General features: G+C 46.0%; 1 protein-coding gene across 1 annotated transcript in view; it reads left to right on the forward strand.

Annotated features, from left to right (window-relative positions):
• The window catches only part of FBXW4 (F-box and WD repeat domain containing 4), a 426,456-nt gene that overhangs the window by 26,250 nt on the left and 375,425 nt on the right, over nucleotides 1–24,781 (forward strand). The window contains exons 2-3 of the mRNA XM_029610216.1: nucleotides 4,106–4,201; nucleotides 10,840–11,025. Of these exons, the coding sequence (XP_029466076.1) occupies nucleotides 4,106–4,201; nucleotides 10,840–11,025 (282 nt within the window). The remainder of the gene's footprint in view (nucleotides 1–4,105; nucleotides 4,202–10,839; nucleotides 11,026–24,781) is intronic.

The raw sequence follows: 24,781 nt of genomic DNA on the forward strand, positions 1-24,781 counted from the left end.
TAAGACCTCCATTAATCATAACGATCTGTTAACAAGGCCTCGGTGTGATCCAGTTGGCTTGGCTGATTGATAAACAAGTTTAATTATTCAGATGTCTCTCTTGCTTTGGCCAGCAGTTTCCTCATATTTGTTGGGGTTTCCAGCAAAATGTAAATCATAGGTATTGAACCAAGGGGTGCTGCAGCACCCTCTGAGGGTATAGTATAGGCTTTCATTATACATGGATGAAAGTTTTCCACATTGCCACTATAAGAACTGTGGCAGTTCCTCTGATCCAAGCTGGCTATTGTACTAGGAGTCTTCATTTGCAGCCACCTGGCATTTTCTTTCTATTTTTTAAAATTCTGTCACCCCTTCTGTTCTGGTCCAGCTATCAGAGTGGAAGTCCTGTGGCTCAGAGGTACAGACTACGATCCCTCCAGGACCCCGGCATAAATATAATAATAAGTGCACTTCTAAGCCAACCAATGGGTATTATGAAATACATGGCTGGGACTCTCATGGGGGCTTTAAAAGTTGCATCTGCACAATACCTAGTCCTGATAGACCCAAGGAACAGAACTAGGTTTGAGAATAAAACTGGTTACTCGCATGGCAGCACATTATGCTATTCCTGGGCTTTCAGACTTCTTAAGGAAGATGTATTGAAGCACAAGAGTGAAAAGGTAGGAACTTTCAGGGTATACATTTTTTATTTTTTTTGCCTGCCTGACCATTTTCTTCTGCTTCTTTAGGCTTCCACCTCAGTTGGAACTTGCCTCTGGTGGGCTAAAGTACCATAAACCTTCATTCACAAATATCTGGGAATTGTGTCCCTATTTTATGTCCTTTCCCAAGTTTTGCAGTGACAGTCTTTGGCAGAGGACTATGCAGTTGGGCTCCTCCTGGAACACTGCAGTCTTGGGTCCTAAATTCAACCACTAGGTGACACTGTTGCATGATGACTGGGACTCCCTCTGCTCCAGGGGCTTTGAACACAGCATCCTGGGCCCCAGCTGACTCACAATCTGATACAGTGCAGTGCGCTCCGGTGTTTGGACGTGCATTTTCGACGCGCTAGCTTTACCCCTTATTCAGTCAAAAACGCGCATCCAATCCCTCCGAAACTAATATCGCCCGCAACATGCAAATGCATGTTGATGGCCCTGTTAGTTATTCCCGCGCAATTCAGTAAGTAAAATGTGCAGTCAAGCCGCACATTTTACTTTTGGAAATTAGCGCCAACCCAAAGGTAGGCGTTAATTTCTGCCGGCACCATCATGGCGATATTAAGTCAGAGGTCCCAAAAGTTAAAAATAATTTAAAATCGGCTCGCGGGTTGAAAACCGGACGCTCAATTTTGCCGGCGTCCGGTTTCCCAACCCGTGGTTGTCAGCGGGTTTGAGAACCGACGCCGGCAAAATTGAGCATCGGCTGTCAAACTTGCTGACAGCCGCCGCTCCTGTCCAAAAAGAGGCGCTAGGGATGCGCTAGTGTCCCTAGCGCCTCTTTTTAACACGGGCCCTAATTTGAATAATTTTTTTTTCTGAATCGCACGCACAGGAGAGTGGTCTGTGTGCGCACCGGGAGAGCGGGCGCTTGCCCGCTCGCCTGCGATTTTTACTGTATCGGCCTGTCAGGGAGCTGAAGGCCTGACTGAGGAATTGAATTCAGGTTCTCCACATGGCAATGGATGCATAATTGCTAAAAAAAAAAAAAAAAATGTCCCTCTGCAGCAGTGGAAACCACAGGATGCGTAGGGTCCTTCATTTTTGTTTTTTATTTTTCCCGAGAATTTATCGTGGTTTATTATGTCAAGAACAAAAACAGGAGAAAAGCAGTTGAAAAAAATGACTAATTTTTCTGAATAAATATCAGGATATATTTTGGAGGACAGAAGCCAGGACAATAAAATATTAAGCAGATTCTCCCACCCATCCCCAGCTCTATCCCCATCCCCTACCTAGCATGTCCTCACCATCTCCGAGAATCTCCCTCTCCTTCCTGCACTACAATAGCATTCATCCTTACCGTTGGTGACTCCAGGCTTCTCCTCTTTTCTCTGGCAGCAGGCTTTCTGAGGCTCCTGTGCGCTGCAGCACTGCACTTCTGCTTTTGTGCAGGGCCAGGGAGCCTGCCGGAAAGTGCTTCTGGTGGACAGGGCCCGCTTCAAATGTATTTGTGGCACAGCGAGCAGGCACTTTGGCTGCTTGGCCAGGGGAGGAGGTGGGACTTGAAACACAGCAAGGGTGGCACTGGAGGGTGACTGCTTTCACTGGTGTGGGGGGGGGGGGGGGGGGACACAGGACTTGAAACACAGCATATGCTTTGGCCCACACTGGCTTCCAGCTTTGGTTAGAGGCCTTGAAATGCCGCATCTGCAGCTCTGCAACAGCTTTTTAATTTGCCTAAAATTAGGGTGAATATCTGTTTAAACCAATTGTCACCTTTGGGGAAAAATCTGGGAATTTATGGATGAAAATGACCCTAAGGATGCTCCAACATATAATGAATATATATATGCTCTAAGTTTAGAAATCAGCAATCCTTATTCGACGTTCCAGCATGCAGTATTGAGATTCATGTTTATTTTTACAATATGTATTTATGTATTAAACTTGATTCAATTTTATTGTAATTTGAAGTTTTTGTTTGTTTTATACATTGCTTTGAAAGATTTTATTGTAAAAACTAGAAAGCTATTCATAAATAAATTCAATGAGGTATCGGCCTTATTGAAAAATGACATTTCCCCATTTTCCATTCTGTGCCTATGGAAAAAGCCTTTATTAGATAAGGCCCAGTGTTGATAATCTGTTGGGCTGATGTAATAAGACATTCATAAAAAATGTGTGCTGAAATTCAGCACTTTACACACATGACATGGAAATTACTGCTGTATAAAGAAAAAAGAAGTGCACTGATACAAAAATATGCATAATACATATAAAACATTTGTATGCACAAATCTTTTCTGTGCATAAAATATGATTTATATGCATAAAACAGCTGAAAAGGCACAGTAGATGGGCGTAAAGTTAAAAAAAAAAGTGCTTTCCTTCGATCAGGCACAGTTGTCACCACTGTGTGCAAAATTGTTGTATATGCAACAGTCTGTAGTTACTAAAGGTCTTTAGGTAAGCACTTATAGTAGCACAATTATCATCATCGTGCTGCACTTGCTGTATGCTATTGCTGGTTGCCTTATGCTTCTCTGGTTCACTGCATTGGGCCTGCCCCCCCCCCCCCCCCCCCCATCAAGCTGCTGTTATGTTGTTCTTTCCTGGTAGGTAGTACTGCTGCCAGCTGTTTTCTTAGGTCTTAATGCAAATCCAGAGAAGCATGAGGTGACAGCAATAGACAGTTGGATATATAGCGAATGCAGCATAATATGAAAATTGTGCTTTTGTGAGTCCTTTCTTCAAAGAGTTTGCATAATGATACAGTTGCCCACACAATTCTGCATCTTTGACTCCGGGATCCCAAGACAGAGGGTCTCTGACTCAGCATCTCGGGCTTGGCTTCTCCAATGCTTAGCCCAGTTTTTGGGCGTGGAAATTTAACTCCTGGGACAGAGGTGGAGTAAAGTTTGTTCATGTTTCTGGGCCTAGGGTCAGTCCATGGTGCTGTCCCAGAATGGTTCCGGACCTGGGGTTCCTAGGCACGGTGGTCCACCATAGACACGAGATCCAGGGCCAGGACCCCCACACCAAGAACTCCAGATCTGGGACCACCCTGCTGCAGCCCCATTTACTAGCACGACTAGCTTTGGACATGTGAGCTATCTTTATGCCACCTCTGCCCCAGGAGTTATATTTCCAGAGTTAAAAAAAATTATATTAAGCCCTTAGGGCTCTAATGCACTTCCCTGCATTGGGAAGTAATAGCTAATACCTTTTATTAACATTGGATTTGCGTATGAATGGAAAAAATGTGTGCCCATGCACATGCTAGCATGTGTGCTCAGCATAGCACATGTTATTACATCGGCCTATATAGTAGGCAAATTGGTTCTTTTAAATAGGGCATATTTACTTCAGGTTTCTCTACTAGCATTTTGATGAAACAAAGACCTTTAGTAGTATCTTTCATGCATCATTTATTTGCATTGCTGTTCTTTTTACAGAGTGTCTGGAATTTCTGTGAAAGAGAGAGTGAAGGTTTCTCAGAACTGGAGAAAGGGACGCTGCAAGAGGGAGACGCTACTCAAATGGAAATGCAAGCAAGTGACTATTCATAATTTGCAGATTTGGTGGTTGTGATTTTAATGTGTATTATGTGTGATGTTTAGGTACTTTTTAAAGCATTACCCTAAACATGTTGCTTCTTTGCACTTGCTGCTGCACTTAGGCCTAGTTCAAATTTGGAAAATGGCCTCTTAAGATTCTTTGTACTTCAAGTCTGGTATTTGTTTCAAGCTCCCCAGGCTGAGATGGTGTGGGTACAAGATCTTGTCTGTCCTGCCACCCAAACACTAGTAGGTGAATTTTAAAAGCCTGATACGCGTCAAAGCCAGGAGATATGCGAGTATGTTGGCCTGGTTTGCGCCGAGTCGATTTTAAAGCAGCCCGAGTATGCGCGTATCTCCCGGTACGCGTACAAATAAAGTCCAGAAAAAGGGGAGTGGCATGGGTGTGGTGTGGGCGTTTCTGGATCTATGAATGAAACCAGCGCGTAAACCTTGCGCTCACCGGGCTCCCCTGCTGTGTAACTTTACTTCTGCTATAGCTGGCATGTAAGTCCTAAAACAAAAAAAATATAGGCATGTCAGCAGAGTTTTAAGGGTCGAGGTTAAAAGGAGAAAAGGAAGGCTATTTAAATAGGGGGGTTAGAAAGTCCTGTCCCTTACCTAGGCGAACTGGGAATGAAGTGGTGTAACCGGTAATTGTGTTGGCGCGTTTCTATTAAAGTGTCCCTCCCCTTACATGGTAGGGTGTCATTTGCACGCATATGCGCGTGCTCATATAAAATTGTGTGCACAGGTATGCGTGTACAGCCTGTTTGATACCATGCCCGCATACACACATATATATTATAAAATGGCTGTGTCTCTGGATGCTCGCCGGCATATGCACCTACGTGATCACATGCTCGCTAGTATTAAAGTCACTGTCCCTGCTATGGTCATTTTGGGGACATTGGCTAAAGGGGAAACTGAGTAAGTTTAATGTCCCCTAATAAGACTACAAACCTGGGGATCCTAGGAGACTCCATGTGATGTCTGGCTGCAAGTCGGTGGCAGCCTTAGTGGAAGGTAAACGAAGTGACCCCCTGGGAGTCCTAAATTCTCATACAAATGATTTATGGGTGAAGTTTTTTTTTTACAGGGAAGTGGCTCTATTTGTCTTTTAACACTTGATTATTTATCTAATTCTCCCAAAGAATATTAAAACAATTTTCAGCAGAACCATGATGTGTTCATATTTAACTGAGTAAATCCATCTGCTTTCTTGGTTTGGACACTCTCTGATAATATATTTGTGTAAATAGGCTTTGTTAATATTTATATTCTCTGCAAATATCCTGTGCCGAAAATATTCTGATGGAAACATTTTAAAACACTTTCACTTCTCTTTAAATGTAATGATGATGTATTAAAATTTGGAAAAATATTGCTACTTCTATTAAAAAGTGCAAGAATATGACTAAAAAGGCATATATAGATGTGTATATATAAAGCTATAAAACATGGAGGTCAATATTCAAAGGCATTTACCAGATAACATGCAAGTTATCTGGCTAAGTGCAGAGTTTTGAATATCCCTGGAACTTGTCTGCTTAAATTTAGCCCAAATAAGTAAGCGGCGTTCGGGTCAGGGATAAGTTAGCCAAATAACTTATGTGGCTACCTTTGATATTTCGGGTAGCCAAATAAGTTATTCTGTTATTTCAAGCATGTCTGAAAGCAGCCTTGTGTACCTGGATACTTTATCCTTCAATGGCTATGTTCAAAAGAAGGTAGCCGATTAAGTAGCGATGGTCTGTTTCAACAAAAAAAAATGGTACACAGGATTGACTGCCTGAATCTATGGCCCTCACTCATAGCTCGATACAGTAAAGTGGGGCCGTGGTTACCCCGCTCCTAACCCGCTTTCTACTCACTTTCCGACCGTGTTAGCCCTTCCTGCGATACACAATCCCCTTTAACCCATCCTTACCGCCTCTTTAAATCACCGGGTAACCCCTTCCGCACGCGGCATGTATATCAGATGTAAACGATCAAATTAGCTATTCCCTCCCATACAGTAACGCGCGCCCCGACTATCGCTATTTTACCCTGCCATTTTGCCCCGTGTTTAACCTGCTAACTTACCGCCTACCCTTACCCCTGCGTTAGAGGCAGGGGTAATGGTAGACGGCAAACTTTCCCCCAAAAGGAAACCTCTAAAAACCTAAAATCCCCTCCTCCCGAAGCGACTCGACATTTTCTTACCTTTTGTTGCTTTTCAGCCCCTTCCCTTCTCTGCCGCCCTCCGGAGGGGGCAGCCAGCGGCGAAAGCGGCTCGCAGCGGTCCTCCCCGCGCAGGTCCCGATTCTCCTGGCTCGGCAACAGCAGTACAACAGCTAGGGCTCCATCCGGCTTGCAGCGTTCCTCCCCCCCCCGCGCAGGTCCCGGTTCTCCTGGCTCGGCAACAGCAGTACAACAGCTAGGGCTCCATCCGGCTTGCAGCGTTCCTCCCCCCCCCGCGCAGGTCCCGGTTCTCCTGGCTCGGCGTAAAGTGCCCTCTCCGGCACGAGCGAAGCGAAGCCTTCTTTCATTGGCCGGAGCGCCCGTCGATTTGGGCACTCCGGCCAATGAAAGCACATAGACGGGCGCGCGTGACGCACGCCGTGACGTCACGCACGCCCGTCTATGTGCTTTCATTGGCCGGAGTGCCCAAATCGACGGGCGCTCCGGCCAACGAAAGAACGCTTCGCTCGTGCCGGAGAGGGCACTTTACGCCGAGCCAGCAGAACCGGGACCTGCGCGGGGGGGGGGGGGGGGAGAGGAACGCTGCAAGCCGGATGGAGCCCTAGCTGTTGTACTGCTGTTGCCGAGCCAGGAGAACCGGGACCTGCGCGAGGGGAGGAGGAACGCTGCGAGCCGCTTTCGCCGCCGGCTGCCCCCTCCGGAGGGCGGCAGAGAAGGGAAGGGGCTGAAAAGCAACAAAAGGTAAGTTGGCACATGTCGAGCCGCTTCGGGAGGAGGGGATTTTCGGTTTTTAGGTTTTCCTGGGTTAAAGTTGGGATCCACTTCCTGGTGCCTGTCATTTCAAATGTCATTTGAAATGACAGGTACCAGCGCACCCAGGATACTGTATAGGCGCTATATTAAGCGCCTATACAGTAAAATGGGTTGCGCGGGCCTAACGCTTCCCCTAACGCTTTGCATACGCAGCTTGCATTTGCAAGCAATTTAAATAGAGTATCAAGCGGTATGTGATCAGAACAGTGCGTGGGGCAAACGAGGGTGCGCCCGGCACTGCCGCACTCTTTCTAACGCGGCCTTACTGTATCGACCCGTCAGTGTTAGAAAAAAAAAAAGTGTAGCATGCTGGTTTGAAATCCTGCCCCTCAAACTTCTCCAGGTATTATTAAAGAAATAAAAGTATTAGGTGTTCGTGCCAACCTCTGCCTACCCCCTTACTAGTTAGGAACGGTCTCAAATGAAGGCCGATCCTCTTCTCCCCCTAACCCTTCCACGTGGTACCTTTCAGGAACCCCCCTTCATTGCTGGAGTCACATTATGCTGCAATCCCAGCAGCTTCCACCATTGCTCTAACATCAGTTCTGGAAGCATTACTGTCAGAAGAATCTCTGACAGCAACACTGTTAATTTACGCTTCCAGCACAGTTGTCGGAGCAATGCTGGAAGCCTCGGGGATTGCAGTGCACTGTAATCCTGGCCCTGAAGGGGGGTTATCAAAGGTACCAGGTGGTGAGTGAGGGGGAGGGAGGCAGAACAAGATGGGGCTTTCCTCTACAATTCCTAACTGCTGAGGGGGAGACTGATGCCAACACTTACTTTTTAAATTTTTTTAGTAATATCTGGAGGGGTTTGGGGGTGGAACGAGGTCTCAGATTGGCATGTTACTTTTTTTTTTAAACATTGCGTGGGGGCCGTGGCTTCGGGCTGCCAAGCCTGTGCACCACTTTTTCTTTTTTTCAAAACAAACCATTGCTACTTAACCAGCTATATTATTTTGAAAATTAGCCAGTGTTAGTGTACGAGGTAGTTGTGGGTGGATCCTTGGGCCGGTGGCAGATGACCATGCCCCCGGGGGAAGATCCCGAGAGGGACCACCATTCAGGCTCAGAGTATGGAGACAGACACACACTGGTTCTTTTATTAAACCATTTTAGAGAACCACCAGAGGTGGCAGTAGTGAGCTGGAAGAGCCCGGCTGGGCTGTAGTCCCTCAGATACTGGAACAGCAATCCTGGATAACTGAGCTGTAGAGAAACTGAATATAGTGAGTAGGCAGGGTATGCAGAGTTCAGGAGCAGATCCTTGATGGTAACTCTCACACAATAGTCTCTTAGAAGCAGCCCAGGAGCTGGAAAGGATTAGGCCCTCGAGGAGCGAGTACCTGGTTCCAGGGAACGCTCTGAGAGAGAGATGGTAACTCACTGGTGTAGTAGGCAGCGATGACTTCCAGGCAGAAGTGATATTCAGTAGCAAGTCCGAGTATGTGGGCCCTTGAGGAGCGAGTACCGGATCCAGACTACTATCTGAAAGGCAAAGAGAAAGCGAGGCCCCCGAGGAGCGGGTACCCTGATAAGTCCGAGGAGGCAGAGTAGCAAGGAAACCCTTTGCTAACTCGATTAGTTAGCGATATCAGAGACCTTAAATATCCAGTGGAGATGACGTCACCTCAGGGGGACGCCCCTGAGGTTCGCGCCACTGGTACTTGAGTCGGGGCCGCGCCGCGCACGCGCCCTTAGGCTGCTGGGAAACATGGCGGAGTGCGGCGTATAGCCAGTCCGCGGACGCCGGAGGAGAACGGCACGATGACGCCGCGGCAGCCAAACTTCCAACAGGCAAAGAAGGAGTCGCCAAAGTGGTAAAGTGGGCGTAGTGGAGATGTCGGGCAGCGACGGTCACAACAGCCAGTTAAGGGTTAAGACGAAAGTTATCCGGCCCCATGAGGCCAGATAACTTTCAACTTAACCGATAATATTAAAAAGATAGCCGATTAGGTTTAAAGTTATCCTGTTAAAGGTAGCCAAACAACTTTAATCAGAGATACTCAGTGGGACATTTATCCTGCTGAATATTTATTTATTTATTTATTTATTTATTAACTTTTATTTACCGACATTCGTGAAGCACATCATGCCGGTTTACAAAGAACTCAGGTGGGGGATACAATGAAACAATATAACAATATAATATAACAATGTAACGTTATAACAAAGTGAACAAATAAAATAGTACAAAAAAAAATGAAGCCATGGGAGCCGAATTGAGGGGGGGAAAAAAGGGGGGGAGAGGAGGGGGAGGGTGGGCAAGGGGTAGGAGGGGAAGGGGAAAGCATAGTTAGAAGGAGGTAAGGGGAGAATACAAAAAGAATAGGGGGATACTATGTACAGGAGAACTGTATAGGTGTCATTTAACTACGTAGAATTACGGAGACGTCGAAAGTTGGAGAAGGCGGTAAAACTGGGAAATAGTTACTTCAGAGGGTGTAAAAAAAAGGGGGGGGAAATTAGGGAAGGGTGGCGGCCGGGTGACGCGGAAACGAAAGGGTGACAGGGGGCAGGGAGGAGAAAGGGATAAGACAGGCGGGAGGAGGGTGAGGGATGGCCGGGCCGAGCGGAAACTGAAAGGGGGGGGAATATCCAGGATAAGTTCTACTTTGTTTGAATATTGGCCTCAAAATATTAAAACAGCAATATTGGAACATCTCCTGTGCAAATGTCTAGTGTTTACTTGGATGTTGCAAGTGACAAGCATATAGCTCGTTAAAATTAGGCTCCGAAGGGTCCCTACATGACTTTCTTGCTCAGGGCCCCAACAACCCTAAGGCTACCACTGTCTAGGGAATCCAAAAACTGGAAGAATTAAATGAGAAAATGTTAACCAAGGACAAAATGCAAAGTGCAATGGACAAAGTGCAACTAAATTGCATTCTGGGATACCGCTGACATGCTTTTTCATTAGGATGAGCCTTGGAAAAGGAAAAGATATGGTTCACCACTGAGTGGATTTCAGCAGTTTTATTTAAGGCTTTCATGCTGCATGCATTCAAGAAGCACTGAGAGCTGACTCCTTTGTACCTGCAGCTAATCAGAGTATTCTGAAAGAGAAATATGTGCAGGCAGGAGCTACTTTCTTGTTCATAATCCACTATTTGTGGTGACAGTTTGTCATGAGTGATATATAAAATCATAACTCTTCAAGATATTTCACCTCATGCATTATTGTATTTTAACACTGCAGCCCTTTTTAGAAATTTTTTTCTGTATATGCAATTTCACTTCTTAAATCCAGGATCTGCACATTGCTGGTAAGCTGCAGAATTATTCTTTTTGAGATCCACTAGCAAGCAATACAAATATGAGAGACACATCTCAAAATCAGAGCACAACGTTTAGTAGCTTTAAACCTGTAAAACTACAAATGTTTTAACTTTCAGATAAATTGTTAGATCTTATTTTGAGCATAACATAAATGAATAAGCTACTTTTTTTGCTTCTGGTTTATTAAATGGTGTTTTAATGTATAAGTCACTCACAAGTCTTTTGCCATCCAACAATATAAACCATTTTAAACATCAAGGATTGATGATTTGATGTAATAGCAAAACAATGAAAATATTTTGCTTGTAAGTTCTTAAACAGTTTTACTCTTCTTCCTGTCTGTTTTTTAAATTCTAGCTTAATGCCATGGATCCAGTTGGATGGCGATCGGTTATACATCTCTCAAGCAAGAGATATCAGGGCATACCAGTTGCGCCCTAACAATAATAGCCTGCACCGCCAGCCAGTGGCTGTGTTTTCTGCTCATCAAGACGATGTGTGCCGATTTGTTCTAACTAACACTCACATCATCAGTGGAGGCGGGTAAGAGAGAAACGCTGGGAATAAGAAAACGTTCTGTTCAGTTCTTTTAGATTTTTTTTCTGCATTATAATTAAGACATACCTTTCCAATGGAGATGATACATTTCAGTTTGTATGGATAGAAAGGAAGGAAGGTTGCCTAGAGCAATGGTTCTCAAACTGGGAGATGTGGGATAGATAATGGTGGAAGATGTTGGGTTTGATGTAGCTTTAATATATGACAATTAAATAAAAGTTAAGTTTAAGGTGTTTGAGGAGGTGTTGGATAAAACTAGTACAGAGAAGAAAAAGGGGAATACAACCTAAAAAATTTGGCAAACAGCCTAGTACCACAAGGGTTGTGTCTCGCAGTGAAGAATAGGAATGTACAACTCTAAAATAAGTGAACACTGGGAATATTGCTGGCAATTTTGGCAGAAGAAAATCTGAGAACCGTGCAGACTGGCATCATAATAAGATTTTATCCCTGTAAACTGAGAGCCTTCTAACATAAGGCTTTGTATGAGGCAAATGGTGTGCTTCGATCACATGGTTGAAGTGAGAACAACTTGGGTGAGGTCACACATGGGCCAACCACAGCCAGTTTATAAAGCGGAAAAGGATAGTACAGAAGAACCTTGCAGTTGCTTTCCCTATGTTTATTTGTATTTTACTTTGGTTTGGTAAGGCATTAATATGGCCTTTGTCCTTTGGGATGATGTCCTCAATTATAATAATGAACATTTCATGGGCATTGTTTAAACATTGTTTAAACATTGTTTAAACAATGTTTAAACAATGTTTAAATGGGCATTGTTTAAACATTGTTTAAACAGTCCCAGATCAGATGTACTCCACACATTAGAAAAATGGAAGGAAGGCTAAATGGCCACCGGCATGGTTAAAATGTGATGTGAGAGAGGCTATAATATCTAAAAACATCTTTCAAGAAATGGAAAAGGGATCCAAATGAGGAATACAGGAAATAAGAACATGCCATACTGGGTCAGACCAAAGGTCCATCAAGTCCAGTATCCTTTTTCCAACAGTGGCCAATCCAGGCCATAAGAACCTGGCAAGTACCCAAAAACTAAGTCTATTCCATGTTACTGTTGCTAGTAATAGCAGTGGCTGTTTTCTAAGTCAACTTAATTAATAGCAGGTAATGGACTTCTCCTCCAAGAACTTAGTGAATCCTTTTTTAAACACAGCTACACTAACTGCACTGACCACATCCTCTGGCAACAAATTCCAGAGCTTAATTGTGCGTTGAGTGAAAAAGAACTTTCTCAGATTAGTTTTAAATGTGCCACATGCTAACTTCATGGAGTGCCCCTTAGTCTTTCTATTATCTGAAAGAGTAAATAACCGATTCACATTTACCCATTCTAGACCTCTCATGATTTTAAACACCTCTATCATATCCCCCCTCAGCCGTCTCTTCTCCAAGCTGAAAAGTCCTAACCTCTTTAGCCTTTCCTCATAGGGGAGCTGTTCCATTCCCCTTATCATTTTGGTAGCCCTTTTCTGTACCTTCTCCATAGCAATTATATCTTTTTTGAGATGCGGCGACCAGAATTGTACATAGTATTCAAGGTGCGGTCTCACCATGGAGCGATACAGAGGCATTATGACATTTTCCGTTTTATTCACCAGTCCCTTTCTAATAATTCCCAACATTCTGTTTGCTTTTTTGACTGCCGCAGCACATTGAACTGATGATTTCAATGTGTTATCCACTATGACACCTAGATCTCTTTCTTGGAACCTAACATTGTGTAACTATATAGCATGGGTTGTTTTTCCCTGTATGCATCACCTTGCACTTATCCACATTAAATTTCATCTTCCATCTTGATGCCCAATTTTCCAGTCTCACAAGATCTTCTTGCAATTTCTCACAATCTGCTTGTGATTTAACTACTCTGAACAATTTTGTATTATCTGCAGATTTGATTACCTCACTCGTCGTATTTCTTTCCAGATCATTTATAAATATATTGAAAAGTATGGGTCCCAATACAGATCCCTGAGGCACTCCAGTGCCCACTCCCTTCCACTGAGAAAATTGTTCATTTAATCCTACTCTGTTTCCTGTCTTTTAGCCAGTTTGTAATCCACGAAAGGACATCGCCACCTTTCTCACAGGACAAGCAGGATGGTTGTCCTCACAAATGGGTGACATCGAGGATGGAGCCCACCACGGAAAACTTCTGTCAAAGTTTAAACAGAACTTTGACTGGCCCCTACTGGGCATGCCCAGCAAGGCACTGACCCTGCAGCCAGCAGGGGTCTCCCTTCAGTCTTCTTTTTTCCGCGCAGCAGTTGCCACGCGGTGAAAGGAGCTCTCTAACCACGTTCCTGACAGGAATTTGGAAATTAATTTCCTAAGAAAATTTGCCCCTCAGGGGTCTCCCTTCGACAAATTTTTTAGTCATCTTACGGAACCCGGTAAGTTTTTTGCCTTCTTCCATCGACTGCCGTCGATTTTGGCCCTCGAGGCCTGTGGGCACTTACCGATCCCCAGCCTAAATTTTGGCTTTCAGCCATGGCAACGGGGTTCCGTCGTTGTCCGGATTGTACCCGGACTATGTCCATCACAGACCCCCACAGGGTTTGTGTAATGTGTTTGGGTAGTGGGCATGATGTCCTGACTTGCACCAAATGTGCCTTAATGACACCCAAGAGTCGCAAAGCCAGGATGGAGAAGATGGGGCTCCTCTTCCATGCACCAACCCCAACGCCATCGATAGCATCGACGTCATCGGAACCGGCACCGTCGAAGTTGTACCATCATCGTCAACCCTCCGGTGACCGTCCGCCATCGATCGCTTCTCGGCCGTCGACTCCCGTCCCTTCCCCGGATGGGCGAGGGGATCGGAAAGAGAAGCACCGCCATCGACGGCATAAGTCTCGGCCTGTCGAGGATCCACAGCCATCGACCTCTGCTCAAGCTGAGCCACCGACAAAGAAGCCGCGAACAGACCGGATGCCCTCCACGTCTCGTTCGCCGGCATCGAGGAAACCCTCACCCTCTCGGGGTGTGGGGGCCGTGATCCCACCGGTTACGGTGGTCCCTCCGGCCCTGCCTCAGCCTCCCTCTCCCGTCGAGCCGGGTATGGGTACCCCTGGTCTCCGGGCAGAACTGGACCGGCTGGTCCAGGAGGCCATCGAGAAAGCGATGAAGAAATTACAACCTCCATCGGCACCGTCTCCGGCACCGGTTCCAGTGCCGCCCCCGGCACCGACACCGGCACCGGCTTCGCCACCGAGGAGGGAACCGACCACCGAGCCGTTGATACAAGCGCTAGCACCGCTACTGAGCCGCATGGAGACACTCGTGACGGCCCTTCCATCGGTGATTCCAGTGCCATCGACTACACCACAGTCTCCCACTGGTTTCTCATCGGCAGGAGAAACACCGTTTCGAATTCCCCCTTCCGGGGTAGTTCCATCGGTACCTTCTGGTATATCTCCACCGATTTATCCTTCGGCTCCATCGATTCCGCGCCAGGCACCGATTCCATCGGCAGCACCGAAGCCATCGATGCCATTTCTGGTTCCACCTACTGCACCGATTCCACCTCGGTTTCCATCGATGCCTTCAGAGCCTCAGCCAGGTCCATCAGGGCTACAAGCCACACATGATCCCTACGATACCTGGGGTGATGATGATGATACCTCTTCTGACACAGATCTGCCTTCGCCACCATCTCCTACAGAGAGTAGAAAAAGATCTCCTCCTGAGGATCTATCTTTCATTAATTTTGTGAAAGAAATGTCAGAAGTTGTACCTTTTCAACTACAATCTGAAGCTGATGATAGACACCAGATGATGGAACTACTTCAATTTCTGGATGCTCCAAAAATCATCGCTTCCATCCCTATACACCAGGTGTTTTTGGATCTGCTCAAGAAAAACTGGGAATCTCCTTAATCGGTGTCACCAGTTAACAAGAAAGCTGACTCCACATACCTTGTCCAGTCAGCACCAGGTTTCCAAAAGCCTCAACTGGATCATCGCTCTGTTGTGGTTGAGTCCGCGCAGAAGAAGGCCAAGCGTCTTAAGCCGCACTCTTCTACCCCACCTACCAGGGACAACAAGTTCCTGGATAGTGTAGGACGGAAAGTGTATCATGGAGCTACGTTGATTTCACGCATAGCTTCATATCAACTTTACATGACTCAATACAACAGAGCCATCTTTAAGCAGATGCAAGACTATGCTGACACGTTGCCGGACCAATACCAACCACAGCTTCAAGCCCTTCTTCACAAGGGATTTGAGGCAGGGAAGCACGAGATTAGAACTGCCTATGACATATTCGATGCTTCCACGAAGGTTTCAGCCACAGCCATCTCAGCCAGACGTTGGGCTTGGTTAAAGTCATCCAACCTTCGCCCAGAAGTCCAAGATCGTCTTGCTGATTTGCCCTGCTTAGGCGACAATTTGTTTGGAGAGCAAATTCAACAGATTGTGGCGGAGTTAAAAGACCACCATGAGACGTTGAAACAACTCTCATCTGTCCCACCTGAGGTGACCTCCAAGCAACCGCAAAAGAAGGACTCTAAGAAGTCATTCTTTCGACCACGTCGCTACTACCCTCCGTCAACTAGGGCTCGTCCTGCACGGTCCTCTAACAGGCCTCAGCCTCGTCAGCCGAGAAAGCAAAGACCTACTGTAGCCCCACCTCCTGGGCCTACGGCGGGCCTTTGACTTCCCCGTATTGAGCACATGCCATCTCCCTCTTCCACACATCCCTGTGGGGGGTCGACTGTTCCACTTCTTACACCGTTGGAAACAGATCACCTCAGATCAGTGGGTGCTAGCAATTATCGCACAGGGTTACCACCTCAACTTCATAACACTTCCGCCAGACTCCCCGCCCCTTCAGGCATGGAGTCTAACCAGCCATTTCACTCAATTACATCAAGAAGTATCCCTTCTTCTACAATCAAATGCTATAGAACCCGTCCCTCCTTGTCAACAAGGGAAAGGATTCTATTCCAGATACTTCCTAATACCAAAGAAATCAGGGGGGCTACGTCCAATTCTGGACCTTCGGGCCCTCAACAAGTATCTGCAAAAAGAAAAGTTCAAGATGGTAACCCTGGGCGCCTTGCTCCCTCTGTTGCAAAAGGGGGATTGGCTCTGCTCTCTCGACCTCAAGGACGCTTATACCCACATTGCGATCACACAATCCCATCGCAAATATCTGCGGTTTCTTGTAGGCCACGACCATTTTCAATACCGTGTCCTACCTTTCGGTCTGGCTTCTGCCCCACGAGTCTTTACCAAATGTCTCGTAGTGGTAGCAGCATTCCTAAGGAAGGAAGGTGTCCACGTCTACCCCTACCTGGACGATTGGCTAATCAGGGCCTCCTCCCAACACATAGCTCAATCCTCCCTAAAATTGACAATTCAAACACTCCTTTCCTTAGGGTTTCTTGTCAATTACGAGAAATCTTGCTTAGTCCCGTCTCAAACCTTATCCTTCATTGGAGCAGACTTGGACACCTTGCAGGCAAAGGCTTACCTTCCTCTTCAGAGGGTCCACACCCTAATATCCCTGGCTCGCCAGCTCCAGTCTCAAAACACTGCCATGGCTCGCCAGTTCCTCATTCTCCTAGGACACATGGCATCCTCGGTTCAAGTCACTCCCATGACCCGACTAGCCATGAGAGTAACACAATGGACTCTACGACACCAATGGATTCAAGCTTTTCAGCCTCTGTCCTCCATAGTCACAGTCACACAGGCCCTGCGCCTATCCTTAACCTGGTGGACAACTCAGGTCAACCTCCTTCAGGGCTTACCTTTTCTTCCACCGGATCCGCAAGTAATCCTAACCACCGACGCTTCTCACATCGGTTGGGGAGCCCATGTGGACGAATTACAAACCCAAGGGTTATGGTCCAAAGAGGAAGCCGAACACCAGATAAATTTCCTGGAACTTCGCGCAATCCGCTATGCACTCCGAACTTTCAAAGATCATCTATTCCATCAGATAATCTTAATCCAGACGGACAACCAAGTGGCCATGTGGTACATAAACAAGCAAGGAGGCACAGGCTCCTTCCTTCTGTGTCAGGAAGCTGCGCAGATCTGGGCGGAAGCCCTCTCCCACTCTATGTACCTCAGGGCCACTTACCTGCCGGGAGTAGACAATGTATTGGCAGACCAGCTGAGCCGTGTCTTCAAGCCACACGAGTGGTCACTCGATCCTCTGGTAGTGACCTCTCTGTTTCACAAGTGGGGTTTTCCCCGCATAGACCTCTTTGCGTCCCCTCAGAACCAGAAAGTGGACGATTACTGCTCTCTCATTCGGAGCCAACACTTTCAGCCGAGAGATGCCTTCTCCCTCAAGTGGACGACAGGTCTGCTTTATGCATTCCCTCCACTTCCTCTTCTGTCAAGGACTCTCGTGAAGCTACGCCAAGACGGAGGAACCATGATCCTGATAGCACCCCACTGGCCACGCCAAGTGTGGTTTCCCATACTCCAGGATCTCTCCATCCGCAGGCACATCCCTCTGGGAACGGATCCGCATCTGCTCACTCAAAACGACGGATGCCTCCTCCATCCCAACCTCCAGGCCTTGTCCCTGACGGCATGGATGTTGAAAGGTTAGTCCTTCAGCCTTTTAACCTTTCGGATTCGGTTTCTCGTGTCCTGATAGCTTCACGAAAGCCCTCTACCAGAAGATCCTATTCATATAAATGGAAAAGGTACACATCATGGTGCACTTCTCAGTCCCTTGATCCCCTTTCCTGTCCAATCTCTAAGTTCTTGGACTATTTATGGCACCTATCAGAATCCGGTCTAAAGACCTCTTCCATTAGGATGCATGTCAGTGCGGTAGCCGCCTTCCATAAAGGTGTACAGGGTGTCCCTATTTCAGTACAACCCCTGGTAACATGTTTTCTTAAAGGCTTGCTCCATCTGAAGCCACCCTTACGTCCTCCGGCCCCATCTTGGGACCTTAACCTGGTTCTTGGTCGTCTAATGAAACCTCCTTTCGAACCTCTGCACTCCTGTGAATTAAAGTATCTCACATGGAAAGTGTTATTCCTTTTGGCTATCACTTCAGCTCGCAGGGTTAGTGAATTACAGGCCCTAGTTACCTATCCGCCTTACACTAAGCTCCTGCAGGACCGGGCGGTACTCCGCACTCACCCTAAATTTTTACCTAAGGTAGTTTCTGAGTTTCATATTAATCAATCCATCATACTACCTATCTTTTTTCCCAGGCCCCACTCCAACTCCGGGGAACAGACTCTGCATACCCTAGACTGCAAACGAGCTCTAGCTTTTTATCTAGACCGTACAGTTGCTCACAGGAAGAGCACTCAATTATTTGTCTCTTTCCATCCTAACAAGTTAGGACATCCTGTGGGTAAGCAGGCTCTTTCCTCCTGGTTGGCGGACTGCATTTCTTTTTGCTATCAGCAAGCTGGCATTCCTTTTCAAGACCGTGTGAAAGCACACTCTGTGAGGGCCATGGCGACGTCAGTGGCACACCTTCGATCGGTGCCGCTTCCTGACATCTGCAAAGCTGCAACCTGGAGTTCTCTCCATACCTTTGCAGCCCACTATTGTTTGGACAAAGCTGGAAGACAGGACTCCATCTTCGGCCAATCTGTCTTGCGTAACCTTTTTCCAACGTGATGTACCAACACCCTTCCACCTTCCCGGTAGAGTGCGGATGCCCTTTACCAAATACCACCCCAGTTGTTGTGCCTGTTGCACGTCATTGGGTGCATTTGGTGCAAGTCAGGACATCCTCAGCTCGGTACTCACCCATTTGTGAGGACAACCATCCTGCTTGTCCTGTGAGAAAGCAAATGTTGCTTACCTGATGTAACAGGTGTTCTCACAGGACAGCAGGATGTTAGTCCTCACGAAACCCGCCCGCCACCCCGCGGTGTTGGGTTTGTTTTGTTTTTACTTTTTAGGCACTGCCTGTAGCTTTGAAAATCAGACTGAAGGGAGACCCCTGCTGGCTGCAGGGTCAGTGCCTTGCTGGGCATGCCCAGTAGGGGCCAGTCAAAGTTCTGTTTAAACTTTGACAGAAGTTTTCCGTGGTGGGCTCCATCCTCGATGTCACCCATTTGTGAGGACTAACATCCTGCTGTCCTGTGAGAACACCTGTTACATCAGGTAAGCAACATTTGCTATCCCATGACTTTTTACTTTTCCTAGAAGTCTCTCATGAGGAACTTTGTCAAACGCCTTCTGAAAATCCAAATACACTACATCTACAGGTTCACCTTTATCCACATGTTTATTAACTCCTTCAAAAAAAGTGAAGCAGATTTGTGAGGCAAGACTTGCCTTGGGTAAAGCCATGCTGACTTTGTTCCATTAAACCCTGTCTTTTTATATGTTCTGTGATTTTGATATTTAGAACACTTTCCACTATTTTTCCTGGCACTGAAGTCAGGCTAACTGGTCTGTAGTTTCCTGGATCGCCCCTGGAGCCCTTTTTAAATATTGGGGTTACATTAGCCACCCTCCAGTCTTCAGGTACAATGGATGATTTTAAAAGACTAAGGTAACAAATTGAAGGATGAGCACCACGACTCCAGAACACCCAGCACAAAGAAGAAAGAACACTTTAAGTTCAGCGCCTTAGATGACTCGGCCAACATGACAACTTTGCATTGGCAAGTCAAATGCAAAGCATTAATAAGGAAGGCAAAAAGAGAATTTGAAAAAGAAGCTTGCCATGGAAGCAAAAACGTATAATAAAAACTTATTCAGATACATTGGAAGTAAAAAGCCTGCGAGGGAGTCAGTTGGACTATTAGATGATCAAGAGGTAAAAGGGTCACTTAGGGATCACAAAGCCATAGCAGAGAGTGAATGAATTCTTTGCTTTGGTATTCACTGAGGAATATATAAGAGATATACCCATGCAAGAAATGATATTCAAAGGTGATGATTCAGAGGAATTGAAACAAATCTCAGTGAACCTGAAAGATGTATTAGAGCAAATTGACAAATTAAAGAGTAGCAAATCACCTGGACCTGATGGTATACATCCCAGAGTGTTGAAAGAACTGAGAAATGAAATTGCGGACCTATTATTGGAAATTTGTAAACTATCAGTAACATCTTCTATGGTACCTGAAGACTGGAGAATTGCCAATGTAACGCCAATTTTTAAAAAGGGATCAAAGGGTGATCCAGGAAACTACAGACCAGTGAGTCTTATATTTATGCCAGGAAAAATGATTGAAACTATCATAAAGAACAACATTGCTGAACATATAGATAAGCATAGATAAAGCCAATGTAGATTTAGTCAAGGGAAGTCTTGTCTCAAAAATTTGCTACTTTTTTTTTTTTTTGAGGGAATATATAAACATGTAGATAAAGGTGAGCCAGTTGATACAGTTTATCTGGATTTCCAGAAAGCATTTAACAAAGACCATCATGAGAGACTTCTTAGGAAATTAAAGTCATGGAATAGGGGGCAGTGTCTTATTGTAAATTGCTAACTGGTTAAAAGATAGAAAACAGAAAGTAGGGCTAAATAGTAAATTTTCTGAATGGAGAAAATTAAATAATGGAGTGCTTTGAGGATCTGTTCTGGGACCAATGCCTTTTAATATATTTATAAACAACCTGTAAATGGAAAGAACAAGTGAGGTGATCAAATTTGCTGATGACAGAAAATTATTCAAAATTGTTAAATCGCAAGACGATTGTGAGAAATTGAATGAGGACCTTGCAAGACTAGGAGACTAGGAGACTGGACATGCAAATGGCAAATGAAATTTAATGAGGACAAGTGCAAATGAATGCACTTGGGGAAGACTAACCCAATTTATGGTTCCACATTAGGAGTCACCACTCAGGAAAAGGATCTAGGTGACATCATTGAAAATACGTTGAAATCTTCTGCTCAGTGTGCATCAGCAGCCAAGAAAACAAATAGAATGCTAGGAATAATTAGGAAAGGAATGAAGAATAAAACCGAGAATATCATAATGCCTCATAGGGGATGGACCAATTCCCCTATGAAGAAAGGCTAAAGAGGTTAGGACTCTTCAACTTGGGGAAGAGGTGGCTGAAGGGAGATATGATAAAGGTCTATAAAATAATGAGTAGAATGGAACGAGTAAACTTTAATCGGTTGTTTATTCTTTTGAAAAGTACAAAGACCAGATGATGCACAATGAAGTTACTAGGTAAAACATTTGAAACTAATAAGAGAATATATTATTTTATCCCAGGACAAGCAGGATGCTAGTCCTCACATATGGGTGACGTCACTGAACGGAGCCCAAGCGGGAAAACTTTCTGTCAAAGTTTCTAGAAACTTTTGACTGGCCCCAGTGAGGCCACTGAGCATGCCCAGCATGCTATGATATTCTCTGCCACAGGTGTCTCTCTTCAGTCTTCGTTTTTTCCGCGTTGCAGCCAGCATCGCGGAACCGGAGCCGTTGAGTTGTTTCTCAACCTTCTTGTGACTTATTAGTCTAAATAAAGTGATATTCTTTCTCATAAAATCTCTCGGGGTCTCTCCTTACCGGCCGGTAAGTAACCCAGTCTTGATTTATTTTCGGAGAGTAGGAAAAAATTAACCTCAGTCGAATCGACGGCCGTCATTCGAAAAAATGTCCACAGGATTTAAAAAATGTCCTGTTTGTGCTAGAAAAATGTCACTCACGGACCCGCACACCGAATGTGTGATGTGTTTGGGTGACAAACATGACGTACAAAATTGTCCGCAATGTGCAGAAATGACGCCGAAGTCGAGGAAAACCAGGCTTGAAAAAATGGAACATTTGTTCAGCCTGCAACTTATACCTTCCCCGTCGCAGTCGTCGAGGTCGTCTCCGGCTGGAGCGACTAAGCGAGTGATTCTTAAAAAACCTCGCCCGGGACCATCGGGGGATCATTCCTCTCTTTCCTCATCTTCGACGTCACCAAAATCCTCCGAAAAATCGAAGTCAAAACATCGACATCGACACAGAAGCCCCCCGTTGTCTGACTCTGCTTCCCAGCAACCCTCGACAGCGAAGCGGCCTAGAGAACAGGACACGTCTGAGTCTTCAACGCCTCGGCCTACCTCGACTCCGTTGATGACGCCAGATCCCATACAAACAACTTGTCAGGAACTGGTACCTCAGCCTGCGCCACCGCCCGCAACCGCTCTGCTTCCATCGGTTGTGCGGCCGGAATTGTCCGATTTCATCCGACAAGCGATTTCTCAGGCTTTCAAAGAACAATTTACAATGCCGACTTCATTGTCGATGCCGATGATTTCCACATCGATGCCGGCAAATTTGCCGATGCCGGTGGGCACACCGATGCCGGGGCCATTCTTGACCTCGACGGGACACAGGGACTCGACGTCGACACCGAAGATCATCACATCATCGACGTCCATATACGCACAGCTTCCAGCGATTTCGTCGATACCCTTACCTTCCATGTTACCACCATCGACGGACTCGACACCAAGGGCACCACCCTCGACAACTTCATCGAGGGCACCCATTCTTCCCTCGACGATACCTGATCAAGACACTACTGATACACAAGAATTGGCACTTTTTCAACGCCTTTTGAAAAAATATCACAAAGTTGTCGACACAGCTCCTCAAAAATCCCTGGAAGTGACTCCTCCCACAATATCCATCGATGACCCATTACCTGGGCCTTCGGGTGTTTTCACAAGGAAAATCCCAAGAACTCCTTATCAAAGCCAGAGGAAGAAGATTCTTGGGATGATCCAGGGACAGATACTTCTTCTGAAGAGTTCATGTCTGAACCATCACCACCTGAAGATTTATCTTTTTCAAGTTTTGTTCAAGAGATGGCGGATACAATTCCATTTAAGCTCTCATCAGAAGATGATTCAAGACAGCATACATTAGAGGTGCTGCAATTCGTGGATCCGCCAAAACAAGTTCTGGCAATCCCCATCCATGAGGTCCTGTTGGATTTACAGCAACGAGTGTGGGAACACCCATGCACTGTTCCAGCAGTAAATAAGCGTCTAGACACTACCTACCTAGTGCAGCAGGCACCAGGCTTTCAGAAGGCACAGCTACCACATCAATCTGTGGTAGTAGAATCTGCCCAGAAAAAATCTAAAAGGGTACGTCCACATTCTTCAGCTCCTCCAGGGAAGGATCATCGTTTTCTGGACTCCCTAGGAAAAAAGGTGTACCAAGGTGCACTTTTAGCTTCCAGAATCTCTGCCTATCAACTGTACATGACACAGTACCAGCGGGATCTCTGGAAGCAAATGGAGCACTTCTCAAATTCTCTCCCAGAGCAGTTTCAAGAATCTGCTCAATCCATTATCACCAAAGGCCTCGAGGCTGGGAAACATGAGGTAAGGGCTGCTTATGACAACTTTGATACAGCCTCAAGAACAGCAGCAGCCGGCATTACAGCAAGAAGATGGGCCTGGTTGAAGGCTTCAGATCTCAGGCCTGAAGTGCAAGACAAGCTTGTAGATCTGCCATGCCGTAGGGATAACTTGTTTGGAGAGAAAGTACAGGATGCTGTCCAACAACTTAAGGATCATACGGAGACCTTAAGACAGCTATCACAACTGCCTCAAGAACCAACCACCCAGGCCCCTAGACGTTTTCCACGAAGGGAACCTAGACGTCCATACTACAGGCCAAGAAGGTACTATAATCAACCTAACAGAACTAGACCTTCCAGGCCTACCCAGCGCTCTCAGGCCAGACAACAAAGACCAGCTCGTGCTCAGCCTCCTCCACAGACTGGTCCAGCTACGGGTTTTTGAACACAAATCCAGAGATCAGACCCACCCTCTAAAACCCCAAACAGCACATACCAGTGGGAGGAAGGATTTCCTACTTCCAATCAAATTGGGAAAACATAACCACAGACCAATGGGCACTTTCCATTGTAGCTCACGGTTACAAACTAAATTTTCTCTCAATTCCTCCAGAATTCCCACCAACTTCCTACCCACAACAAAATTCCCAAATAATTCAGTTACAAATAGAATTATCCACCCTTCTGACAGCCAGGGCCATTCAACCAGTGCCCAGGTCTCAGCAGGGCAGAGGATTCTACTCCAGATATTTCCTCATTCCAAAGAAAACTGGAGGCCTACGACCCATCCTAGACCTCAGAAATCTCAACAAATTTCTAAAGAAAGAAAGGTTCAGGATGGTTTCACTAGGCACAATGCTACCACTTCTTCAAACAGGAGATTGGCTCTGTTCTCTGGATCTTCAAGATGCTTACGCCCATATACCAATATACCCTCCTCATCGCAAGTATCTACGCTTCAAGGTGGGCATTCATCATTACCAATACAGAGTACTGCCATTCGGACTAGCTTCTGCTCCCAGAGTGTTCACCAAATGCCTGGCAGTAATAACAGCACACCTACACAAGCAAGGTGTACATGTTTTCCCATATCTGGACGATTGGCTCATCAGAAGTCAATCTCAACAAGGAGCAATACAGTCTCTCAACAAAACTATTGCTGTACTGCACTCCATGGGATTTCTCATCAATTATCCAAAGTCCCATCTCACTCCATCTCACCTGCTTCAATTCATAGGAGCGGATTTAAACACCAACCTCTCCAAGGCATTTCTGCCAGTGGATCGAGCAAACACACTGTCTCTACTGGCAAGCTCGATTCACTCCAAGGAACAAGCAACATCAGTTGCTTGTTCCCCTCATCAGTTTCTCACATTACTAGGCCACATGGCCTCCACAGTTCATGTCACTCCTATGGCAAGACTGGCCATGAGGGTAACTCAAT

The sequence above is a fragment of the Rhinatrema bivittatum genome, chromosome 7 (genome assembly GCF_901001135.1).
Source record: "Rhinatrema bivittatum chromosome 7, aRhiBiv1.1, whole genome shotgun sequence".
Classification (NCBI taxonomy): domain Eukaryota; kingdom Metazoa; phylum Chordata; class Amphibia; order Gymnophiona; family Rhinatrematidae; genus Rhinatrema; species Rhinatrema bivittatum.